We start from the raw sequence: 12,812 nt of genomic DNA, 5'->3' as shown, positions 1-12,812 counted from the left end.
AATGTCAGCGTCAGAGAAGTTGCTGCTGTACAAGGCAACGTTGACCACGTCACTCTATGGAGAGTGCTACGGGAGAACCAGTTGTTTCCGTACCATGTACAGCGTGTGCAGGCACTATCAGCAGCTTATTGGCCTCCACAGGTACACTTCTGCGAATTGTTCACCCAACAATGTGTGAATCCTCATTTCAATGCAAATGTTCTCTTTACGGATGAGGCTTCATTCCAACGTGATCAAATTGTAAATTTTCACAATCAACATGTGTGGGCTGACGAGAATCCGCACGCAATTGTGCAATCACGTCATCAACACAGATTTTCTGTGAACGTTTGGGCAGGCATTGTTGGTGATGTCTTGATTGGGCTCCATGTTCTTCCACCTACGCTCAATGGAGCACGTTATCATGATTTCATACGGGATACTCTATCTGAGCTGCTAGAACATGTGCCTTTACAAGTACGACACAACATGTGGTTCATGCACCATGGAGCTCCTGCACATTTCAGTCGAAGTGTTCGTACGCTTCTCAACAACAGTTTCGGTGACCGATGGATTAGTAGAGGCGGACCAATTCCGTGGCCTCCACGCTCTCCTGACCTCAACCCTCTTGACTTTCATTTATGGGGGCACTTGAAAGTTCTTGTCTACGCAACCCCGGTACCAAATGTAGAGACTCTTCGTGCTCGTATTGTGGACGGCTGTGATACAATACGCCATTCTCCAGGGCTGCATCAGCGCATCAGGGATTGCATGCTACGGAGGGTGGATGCATGTATCCTCGCTAACAGAGGACATTTGGAACATTTCCTGTAACAAAGTGTTTGAAGTCACGCTGGTACGTTCTGTTGCTGTGTGTTTCCATTCCATGATTAATGTGATTTGAAGATAAGTAATAAAATGAGCTCTAACATTGAAAGCAAGCGTTTCCGGACACATGTCCACATAACATATTTTCTATCTTTGTGTGTGAGGAATGTTTCCTGAAAGTTTGGCCGTACCTTTTTGTAACACCCTGTATATCTATTGGCCGCAATCAAACATAGATTTATAAGCAGATCGGTAAGTTCAGCGTAATTTTATGACAATGTCACTCTTGGTATGAGAGACTGGTTTAGGTGATGACCCTACAGAGACGGAAAACCGTTCCCTATTCAAACAATGCGATCATCACATTTGTCTCGCGTTAAAAAGTGTTTTAAGTGCTACGTTCGGCTGTCGGCAGGTGTCCGGAGCTGAACGCGTGCATCAGCGCGGCGCTGTGGTGCGACGGCGCGCGCCACTGCCCGTCCGGCTTCGACGAGGACGACGCCAACTGCGCGTACCAGGCGGCTGTACCGGTGCTGTACGCGGCCATCGGCGGCGCGGCGCTGGCGGCGCTCGTGCTGCTCGTCACGGCTACGCTGCTGGTGCGCGTCTGGAGGCGGCGCCGCGCGCGCTCCCACAAGCCGCCCCCGCAGCTCGTCTCCGCCGCCGGCCGCCGCCCCAACGGCAGGCACTTCCACACCGACCCGCTCTTCCTCGACGCCAAGGACGCCGGCCTCTGCTGAGTTATACCCGTCTCCAGACCCGCGACGTAACACCGAGTGCCAAACATCGTGTGAAGGAGAAAGTTGTTGAAATACGGTACCTTACTCAAAACGATGATTACATACAATGCTCTTAAAGTGGAGACCGTCAAAGAGTGTGGTGGTGTAACGAATAATGCCACGCTCTTTGCAGGCAAAGTGTTCTGTATGTGAGGTTGTAAACGAATGTATTTTCGTCAGCGCTGCAGACAGTCTTTACTCGGGTGACACTTAAATTGATGTGGCACTGGCTTACTCAGAAGACGTTTGTTGAAACTGGGAACAACCACTGAATCTTTATTTAACGTAGGGTGACTTTTCGACGTGTATGGAAAATCAAATGGAGTACCAATAAACCGAAGAGGTAACTACCTTCATTACACGCAAAACAATATTTACACAGCTCTTTCCACTTTTCTGTGGCTCACAATCAACACGTTGCAAAGAAATAAAAACTAGTAATTCATTTGTAAAATCAATAAAGAAATACGATGGCTTTTGTGAAAGTAAGTTCCAGTCAGCCAAATGAAAACCACAGTGAAATCAAAATTTCTTTTAATCGCAACAGTTAGCCACACCTTCCAGCTACCTTAGTCAATTGTTGCCGCTCCCACTTAGTCATTTGTCGTGGCTTTATATAAACTTCCCCGTGCCGTGGTCACAGAAAGAAATCGCCTTTGTCGTGGCGCTATAGAAACTTCACAGTACCCTCGTCACAGAAACGAGCCGCCTATGCTTTCCGTCAACTTTCTACGCTGATCTGACTTTCGTTGTTTGTGCCCAAATGTCTTTGCACACAGTGGATCATGTGAGCGGAGGTGAACAACCGAGAGAGCTAATTAAGGGCTGCATTGGGGGCGATCAAACACACTGCAGGAGCGTCTTCATTGCCCCTGCAAAATGCGGCTGAAAATTGTCTTGAAGAAAGAAACGCATGAGATTTATGTTATGTGGGCCACATAGCTTCAGGCAACATCTCTGACCACATCCACATACTTGGCGGGAGGCACTGTGGTTTTATGCATTTATACGAAATCACTTTGCTCTCTGAACTGAACACAGTGACGTGAAGCGATCGACAGGCACACTAAAGACATTGCCCAACACATCTGTGCAAAGCTCCATCGGATTTTCACAGTCGTTTCCATTTCGCACCTAGTCGGACGTTACTTTCCGAATACGCCTCGTATTTTTCTTTACTTCCACTATCCATCACAATTGTGATAATTTCTTTGGTGGCTACTAGTGTCCACCCAACATATCCATTTCTTAAAAACCGTAGCATGAAAAATATTTTGTGGTGTTAACAAAGGTAAAAATTACAACGTACTTCCACAGTTGTACATAAAAGTTAAACGTCACATTAAGCATTAAAAATTTTCTTCCATCCGTGCAATACAAGCTTTTACATACGTTAACGTACATGTGAGTAACCAGATTTTCAATACAGGTCGCTAGAACGCAAAATGGCACATGACATACGCTGTTTTTTGGCACGTCGTATTTGGCATTGCTTTGATTTTATTAAAATGGGTGAGGTATCATAATTATGTTCTTAAAAACATGTAAACGATTTTAACTAATTGTATAAACTGTAATGAAAGTTTGTGCCGTTCAATGTAGTCTGTTACCACTGACCAAACGTCAGTGGTCAGTGGTAACCTCTATAGAGTTTACGAGGCGATTAGGACAACGCAGTGTTTCATTTTGCTGCATTCAGTTGGAAAGAAACCGCATTGTATACTCGCATAAATTTTCAAAATTTGTATTCATGTAATGATTTTTACTGAAGAATAATGAACATTTAGTCACTCACGTGTGCATTGGTGGACTGACGATTACACTTACATCTAAGTTGTGACCAAAAAAGTGTTAAAATATTTTGTGATGCTATACGTAACGTTCAACTTATATGTACAACTGTGGAAATACATTGTAAATTTTACGTTTTCAACATCATAAAATTTTTATCAGCTTCTAGTTTGAAAATGGACGTCATGGTTCGAGACTAATCACCGTAAGGAAATTACTATTATCATAAGTATGACAGATACTGGAAGAAACTGAAAGTAATTAATACCAATATGCTAGTCCTGTCCTCCATCAGTGCTCTGGAACTTCATACAGAAATAGTTCCTGCAGTTGCGCCGTCTAAACAGATCACATTTGTAACAAACTTCAGAATTGAACCAAGCGACACAATGTCATAAATTTGGAATCACTATAATTTCTCTTCGATTGACTGGCTGACCAAGGTGGTGAACGTTGCCAAGAAAATGTGTTACATATGTTTTTTCCCTCAAATAAAAATTACGTTAACTGCTTAATAAGCTGTTAACGAAATCAAAAAATTTAAGAATAACATTCGTCATTTGACTGTCTGTCATTTCTGCTGGTGAGATTTCCCTACACATTGTAAGGTCACCCTGTGAAGAAGAACTTTTGTAACTACCTGAACTTCCAATGCGTACAGCAGCTTGGTTGGCACGACTGCACTCTGTGTGAAGGCATAGATAAGCACTTTAACTACTGAAAGTTGTGAGAACGTCTGTCCACAAAATCAGTCATGACGCTGATATTTAAGCTGTAAAACTGGACCAATTTCTTAGTCAGTGTGAAGCATAAAGAAAGGTAGCTCAGTTCGTTCTCTCTGAAAAGATGATAGAAGCAACAATATAAACAGGCAAGATATGTTTCGACAGTGAAACCTGATCTCCCGGAGGCCTATAATGTTGCTTCAGAGATTCTCTAACCATGGTGACATTAACGCGAGCCCGAACTCCTTCGACATATAGTAATATTGTGAAATAAAAACATCAAAACAGGAATGGTTGTAACTAAGATTATAATATTGTCCAGCCCTTCCACAATTTGAATACCTTTCTGAAAGCAACTACACGCTGACATTCCCTGATTGTCACAAGTTCGTGTACTATCCGTTCTCCTCTACAACTGATTATCACAGCTATTTGCAAGTTCACATAGTGACTCTTACGTATAGAGACTGAATCATCAGCCAGTATATAAACAGCTTTAAACAGTCGCTGTGCTTCCTTTGTGTACGTCCCGCCTCTCCATTGAAACTGTTACGAAACGAGTCTGGATACGAAGTGTTTGGTTATTAGCAAGCACCGACTGATATGTGCTAGACCAATAAATCAGGTTCTGCATCGATTGTAAACATGGCTTCTGCAGCCATACAAAACCATTGTGATGATTCTAGGCTGATCTGTGACGTCTGAACGCTTCGTTGTCGGTATACGTGTATGGCTAATCGATATTGTTACGCTGTGGAGAAACGATTGACAGCATTCCCAACAGCTAAGAATACAACGACTTTGCCTTCTTCTTTCTGTGTAGACTGATGATCTGTGCCAATCCTGAATAGATAAAAAACTGTTTCAATAATTTACTATTGTTTAATGTGTAATTGAAGTTTATAAAAAGAAAGAATAAATAGCTTGAAAAATGTGTCTTGAATTTCATACTTAACCTTGTAAAAGAAAAAGTAAATCTAACATGAATCACATTCAGTATCTTTAAGAAGCCAAAGGTTTCATACCTGCAAACGGGTTCTCATTTTTATTCACCTTTTTGGGAAAAAAGCAGATTTCCTTCTCCAAGGAACTATAATCAAACACACTTCAAAATATCAGCTATCAGTTCGTGTTTCTTCTTATAAGTTTGGTATTCGCTGACACTTCCGTTTTAACCCTATACTTTGTTGGTACACTATGTGATCAAAGTATCTGGACACCTGGCTGAAAATGACTTACAAGTTCGTGGCGCCCTCCATCGCTAAAACTGGAATTCAATATTATATTGGCCCACCCTTATCCTTGATGATAGCATCCCCTTTCGCAGGCATACGTTTAATCACGTGCTGTAAGGTTTCTTGAGGAGTGGCTTCCCATTCTTCACGTACTGCTGCATTGAGGAGATGTATCGATGTAGGTCGGTGAGGCCCGGCACGAAGTCGCGTTCCAAAACATCCCAGAGGTGTTCTATAGGACTGTGCAGGCCAGTCCACTACAGGGACGTTATTGTCGAGTAACCAACACACGCCGTACATTCGGATCAGTTGCTCCATTGTGTTGAAAGATGCAATCGTCATCCCCGTATTGCTCTTCTACGCTGAGAAACAAGAAGGTGCTTAAAACATCAGTGTAGGCCTGTGCTGTGATAGTGCCTCACAAAACAACAAGGGGTGCAAGCCCTCTCCATGAAAAACACGACCACACCATAACACCACCGCCTCCGAATTTTACTGTTGGCACTACACACTCTGATAGATGACGTTCACCGGGCATTCGCCACATCCACAGCCTGCCATCTGATCACTATATTTCGTAACGTGATTCGTGACAGTATGGAACGTTCTTCCACTTTTCTATCGCCCAATGTTTACGCTCCTTACCAAGTGAGGCGTCGTTTGGCATTTACCAGCGTGATGTGTGGCTTATGAGCAGCCAATCAACCATGAAATCCAAGCTTTCTCACCTCCCGCCTGTCATGCTATTCGAAGTGAATCCTGATGCAGTTTTGAATTCCTGTGTAATGGTCTGGATAGATGTCTGCCTATTACACATTACGATCCTCTTCAACTGTCTGTGGTCTCTGTCAGTCAACAGACGAGGTCGACCTGCACGCTTTTGTGCGGTACGTGTCCATTCACGTTTCTACTTCACTATCACATCTGAAACAGCGGATGTTCAAATGTGTGTGAAATCTCATGGGACTTAACTGCTATGGTCATCAGTCCTAAGCTTACACACAACCTAAATTATACTAAGGACAAACGCACACACCAGTACCCCAGGGAGGTCTCGAACCTCCGCCGGGACCAGCCGCACAGTCCATGACAGAAACAGTGGACCTAGGGATGTTTAGGAGTGTGGGAATCTCACGTATAGACGTATGACACAAGTGACACCCAGTCACCTGACCACGTCGGAAGTCCACGAGTTCCGCTGAGCGCCCCATTCTGCTTCCCCCTCATGATGTCTGTTGACTACTGAGGTCGCTGATATGGAGTACCTGGCAGTAGGTGGCAGCACAATGGACTTAATATGAGAAACGTATGTTTTCGCGGGTGCCCGGATACTTTATGTCACATAGTGTATTTCTTCGTACGAGGGTTGGAACTCAAATAGTGGCAACTATTTATTCACAAACGATACAAAAGAGTTGTATGCTTGTACCTGTTACTGTCCCTAAAAGTTGCCACCAGCGTTGTGTTTAACCCGTTGCCAGCGATAAGCAGGGAGCAGTGTACCATTAGCAGAGCCTGTTCTGTTGGTGGTGCTAATGGAGCGGTCTACTACTTGTCGAATCTCTGGAACAGTTCCGAAGCGAATGCCATCAAGCCAAAACTGAAAACCCAATCCAACGTATGGCGTCATTATGGGTCGCGGCGAAGGTCGAAAGTGCATCAGAGCCCCAGTATGGTGAAAGTTATGGTGATTCTCGTGTACGACTGTGATGGTTTTATCCTAATGCATTACGTTCTTCCACGGCAGACCGTCAATGGACAGTATTACTGTTCGTTTTTGGAGCGTCATCTGCTACCATCTTTGCGAAAGAAGCGATGACACTTTCTGCGCAACTCACCCACCATTGTGCACGACAATGCACGGGCGCATACAGCGTAAGCTGTGGCTGCGGTTTTTGGTTGATGGAACTGGGAAGTACTGGTACCATCCATCATACTCTCCGGACTTAAGTCCTTGAGATTTTGATTTTATTCCAAAGATGAAGGAACGACTTGGTGGCATTCGCTTCAGAAATGTTCCAGAGATTCGACAGGCAGTAGACCACTACATTCGCACCATCAACATAACAGGTTCTACTAACGGTATACTACGCCTTCCACATCGCTGGCAACGGATTCTACACAACGCTGGTGACTGCTTTGAAGGACAGTAACAGGTGCAAACTTGCAACTCTTTTGTATCTGTTGTGAACAAGTAGTTGCCACTATTTAAGTTCCGGCCCTCGTACCATTCGAGACTTCCATTCTTTGGCTCTTACTCAACAACTGTTGTAAAGCCATAGTGCATCTGTATGACGATATCATTACGGACACTGTGGTGCAACAGTTGCTCAAAAGTGTGATTCATTTAGTTTAGGGACACAGTTTGTTTCGGAAAGTCTCGATCCTATTTCATGTTCTATAAATAGGAAAAACACAAGGTTCACTGTTTCAAATGGTTCAAATGGCTCTGAGCACTATGGAACTTAACATCTGAGGTCATCAGTTCCCTAGAACTTACAACTACTTAAACCTAACCAACCTAAGGACATCACACACATCAATGACCGAGGCAGGATTCAAACCTGCGAACGTAGCAGTCGCGCGGTTCCGGACTGAAGCGCCTAGAACCGGTCGGTCACCGAGGCCGGCTCACTGTTTCATGAGCAAACATTCACATACTGCATAAGAGTACAAAGTTAACATGCCCTCTTCCTTATCAGAATCCACCTACCGATTCCGACCACAAAGTGCTCTATACATTCTGGTGAAGCCAGTCTCTGCCTACTGTGGCGACCTTCCAGAGGTCATCCAGTGCGTGAGGTGAGCTTCTGCAACGGAGCACTTACTGTGAACAGATAAAAAGCAGGCTCAGCCGGGGTGAAATCTGCTGGAGGAATGTGTTTCTCCCGGAGGGAGGTGTTCATGAGCTAGAGCCGAGTGCTTGTGCACTGTGGTGTGCATTACGTCTTGAGCTTATGCGTTATTGTCTGCATTATGTGGCAGCTAACTGAACTGGAAGGTGGGTAAATTGTTGGTGCTCGTACGATTGATACATCCTTAATCAAGGTAGCCGAAGTGTTTGGTGTTTCAAGAGGCACTGTAACGGTCATTTATGCAGAATACAGGGAAAGAGGAAAAACATCATTCGCTAAGTTACAACGCAGATGAAAGTGCGTGTTGAGGAAGTGTGGCAGACGGTCATTGAGCAGGGTTGTGACGAAAAACAACAGGAAGAGAGCAGCAAAAGTCACTGCCCGACTAGACGTCGTATTTACGAACCAAAGTAACAAGAAAGAAGCTCCAAAAGCAGGGAATTGCAGGTCGAGCTCGAATTCCGTAGCCAGTCATTAGTGATGCAAATGTCCGTAACATAAACACGCGGTGCCGAATCCGTAAAATCTGAACGTTGGAGCAATGGAAGAATGTCATTTTGCCGGATAAGTCTAATTTCACACTGTCTCCTACCTCTGGCCGAGTTTACGTCAAAAGTGCGAAATATGGTGGTGATTCAGTGATGTTTAGGCAGCCGTACCGTGATATCCCATACGTCCCAAGGTTACTCTGCAGACTTGGATTACTGCCAACTATTATGCGACTAGTTTGGCTGATCAGGTCTGTCCCTTGGTACACTGGTATTTTCCCAATGTGTGTTCGAAGACGACACGGCCACTTTTCAGCCATCTTACATCGTTCAGGACTCGTTTTATAAGAATGAGGGCGAATTGTCGTGCCTCACGTGGTCACCATCTCCACCACATCTCAAAGAACTGAGCCTTTGTGGTATACTATACAGATAACGGACCCTGATCGCTATCCACCTCCATCGCCGTTCATTGAGCTCGCCACTATTTTGCAGAATGATTGGTACGGGGCAAGTATTTATCCGTTCTGAGACGACTGGTAGCTATTTTGAATGTCAACGTGTTTGTTACACCGTATCAGGCATAGTAACGTGTTGTTTTTTGTATTTCCTTTCTTTCCACTCTCTGCAAGTTTCAGCTAGTAGTCATCCGACGGTGGTATTGACAGAGAACCGCTACTGAAAAGCATATCTTCAGGACATTGTCTTAAACGTTTGAATCACAACAATGTGCGGTAAGTCAATGTTCTGCCGGTAACTTCACAGGTTAACGAACATAATACCCGTAAAATGGCAATGCGTGCCTGGGCTACGTTTGCAATTAAGCTCTTTGGGATACAGACGAACTGAAAACCAACAGAAGCCGCGCTGTCCCTTTCATGATTGGTGCTTCAGTTAACTGCACTGAGATGTTTTTAATGGTTACCTTAATTTCATAAGTCTGTTTTTACCGATTTCCTTCAGTCAGATGAGTATGGAGAAAATAGATTATAGCGTATAAGCACGCGTATTCAAATACAAAGATATGTAAAAAGGCACAAAAGGCAGAAGACGGCGCTGTGGTCGGCAACGCATATATATATGACAACAAGTTTCTGGCGCAGTTGCTGGATCGGTTACTGCTACTTCTATGGCAGGTTATCAAGACTTCAATGCGTTTGAACGTGGAGTCGTAGACAGCGCACGAGCGATGGGACACAGCATCTCCGAGGTAGCAATGAGGTGGGGATTTTCCAGGACGACGATTTCACGTATGTGCCGTGAATTTCAGGAATCTGATAAAATATCAAATCTCCGACATCGCTGCGGGCGAGGAAAGATCATACAAGAACGGGACCGACGTCGACTGGCGAGAATCGTTCACCGTAACAAAAGTGCAACCCTACCGCAAATTTCTGCAGATTTCAATGCTGGGCCATCAATAAGTGTCAGCGTGTGAACCATTCCACGAAACATCATCGATATGGGGTTTCGGAGCCGAAGGCCCACTCGTGTATCCTCGATGACCACACGTCACAACTATACGCCTCGACTGGGCCCACCAACACCAACATTGAACTGCTGATGGTCGGGAACATGTTGCCTGGTCGTCGCTTGGTGCACTACACGGCGATCTTCTCTTCTGGAGGTCAGACATTGTCGACAGGCGCCTTCACATTTCCACGCCGTCTGACGTTGGGCCACTGAATCATTCAGATGCCCCGAATTCTGAATACTGAACGATTCGATCAGATGGCCAAATGAAGACCTACACTGAGGCTTGCTTCAGACTCTTTAAGATGCTAATAACGCGGTCTCACATGAGTACTCTGCATCCCCATGTCCTACACAGGGATTACGCTGCATCTGACACTGTTCACGTGTCTTATATATCACCCGTTATTCACCTGTGGTTTAGGGGTAGCGTCTCTGACACGTAATCAAAATGTGATACGGGGATCGAGCCCAGCCTCTGCTTAGGTTGTAAACAAAAATCATCAACAACGGCAGCCGGAGACTTTCGGCACAATAAGTCACCTTCGTTCTGGCATTCCGCCTCGTCAAAGATGGCGGGGAGCGGATGGTAGTTCAGGACACTCGTAGCTCCTATATCGCGGAATACTCAGAAATAATCTGTGACATGAGTATGCAGAAGGCAATGGAAACCAGTGTATTAACGAGACGTAATGTATCCACATGACATGTGGCCTGTAACCAAAAAAGTGTTATGATGATCTCTCTATTGGCAAAAAATTCCAGATTAAACCCTGTGTATATCCTCGGGAGGAAACTGACAAAGTGGAGGTGACTATGAGAAAAAGACTGAATAACCAACGACGGGATAACATTCTACGAGCCGGAGTATCAGGTGTCATAAGTCTGAACAGAGTAGGAAACCTATAAAGTCTAAAAAGAAAAATGCGAAAACTCAGTACACATGTAATGGGGGTCAGTGAAATGAAATGGAAAGAATATAATGATTTTGACGAATATAGGGTATTATAAACAGCAAAAAAATGTTGTAACTGGAGTTGGTATCATTATAAATAAGAAAGTAGGGAATAGTGTGAGCTACAGTGAAAGTCGCAAGCACAAGATGGAGAGAGAGAAAGTATATGAGGGTACCGAACAGGCAGTTAACTACGTAAAATGAGATAACAGTTTAACAATCATGGGGTAGTTGAATGTGGTTGTAGGGGAAGAGGAAGAAGAAAGAGTTACAAGAGAAAATGGAGTTGGTATTATAAATGAGAGACGAGAAAGTCTGAATCATTCTGTAATAAAATTCGGGTAGTAATTTCTAATATTCAAGACCCGGAGACACGGGAAAGTTGCCGGTGGATCCCATCTCGGTCAGACAGACATTCTAAAATCAGATATTGGATTGCAAGTCGTACTGAGGTGCAAATATAAATTCAGATGGTAGTTTAGTAATGATGGAAAGTCAGAACAAATCAGTATCAAAAGAAGTAGGATACTGAAATACTGAAGAGGATGTGGACGCTATGATAAGCAATAGTAGAGTGGGAAGTCGGGTGAAGAGGAGGGTACATCTGTAAAAAGACCAGTCATAGATTTTGGACATACGAACACAAGTACAAGGAAGTTGCTTGCGGAATATCTTGGGTTACAAAGAGACAGGAATGCAACAATATAATCTCATAATAATGAAGTAAATGGATAATGCAAGGCATCCAGGAGCGTATGGATGCATGTGGAGAAATCAAAAAAGAAATGAACGTCTGGATGACTGACTCAGCTAATAGAAAAATTAAAATAACATTTCGTGAAACTTGAAGCTAGCGAGCAAACGGTAAGAGTGTGATTTTAATTCCGCTTCTATATACAGAGGAGATATCGAGTGGGTCGAAAGAGGATACTGAAGGGCTCTGTGAGGCGTAGGACTTGACTGGTGCAGTGAGAGAAGAAAAACCTTTTGTCTATATGGAAGGGATAGGTGATCCAATATGTCAGGAAGTAGTGGAGCTCTAGAAGGCTTGAGGTCAAATTAGGCAGAGGGGACAGATAACACTAAATCAGAATTTCTTAAACCACTGCGAGAAGTGAAATTTAAGCGACAGTGAGTTTGTACTATTCACGTTGATATGTAGAATGTATAACGTACCAATTGACTTTCGGAAGAGCGTCATTCACACAGTTCCGAAGGTATCAGAGGCAAGAAAGTGCGAGAACTGTTAAAAATCGTCTTTACAGCTCATGCATCCGAGTTTCTGACTAGAATAATATACAGAAGACTGGGAAAAAAGTTAACGATCCGTTAGATGACGGCAGTTCGGGTTTAGAAAAGGTAAAGGCACCAGAGATGCTTTATAAAGGAAAAAGCCTGTAGGGAAATCAAGACATGCCCTTCAAGGCTTTTCGACCTAGAAGAAGAGAAACGAAATGTAAAGTGGTGCGAGATGTTCGAAATTCAGAGAAAAATTGGACCAAGCCATTGAGGAAAGGCAATCATATTATTCCCAGTGCTACTGGTACCTGTTGACTCTTGAGAAATGTGAAAAAGAACGAAGAGGGAAGAATAAGATTGGGAGTTCAAGATTAAAGGGCTCGAATAAAAAAGGATGTAATAGACGGATGCAATCTCTCAACCCTACTGCCTAATTTATAAATAAACAAATAACGATGAAGATAA

At 43.8% G+C, this 12,812-nt stretch overlaps 1 protein-coding gene across 1 annotated transcript in view; it reads left to right on the top strand.

Annotated features, from left to right (window-relative positions):
• The window catches only part of LOC126181718 (uncharacterized), a gene marked incomplete at its 5' end in the record, with an annotated part of 89,602 nt that extends 87,855 nt beyond the window's left edge, over positions 1–1,747 (top strand). Inside the window, 2 exons of the mRNA XM_049924796.1 lie at positions 1,223–1,444; positions 1,720–1,747. Of these exons, the coding sequence (XP_049780753.1) occupies positions 1,223–1,444; positions 1,720–1,747 (250 nt within the window). The remainder of the gene's footprint in view (positions 1–1,222; positions 1,445–1,719) is intronic.
• Between the last annotated feature and the right edge of the window lie 11,065 nt (positions 1,748–12,812).

This window comes from Schistocerca cancellata, chromosome 1, assembly GCF_023864275.1.
Source record: "Schistocerca cancellata isolate TAMUIC-IGC-003103 chromosome 1, iqSchCanc2.1, whole genome shotgun sequence".
Classification (NCBI taxonomy): domain Eukaryota; kingdom Metazoa; phylum Arthropoda; class Insecta; order Orthoptera; family Acrididae; genus Schistocerca; species Schistocerca cancellata.
This window is presented reverse-complemented; position numbering and strand designations above follow the sequence as displayed.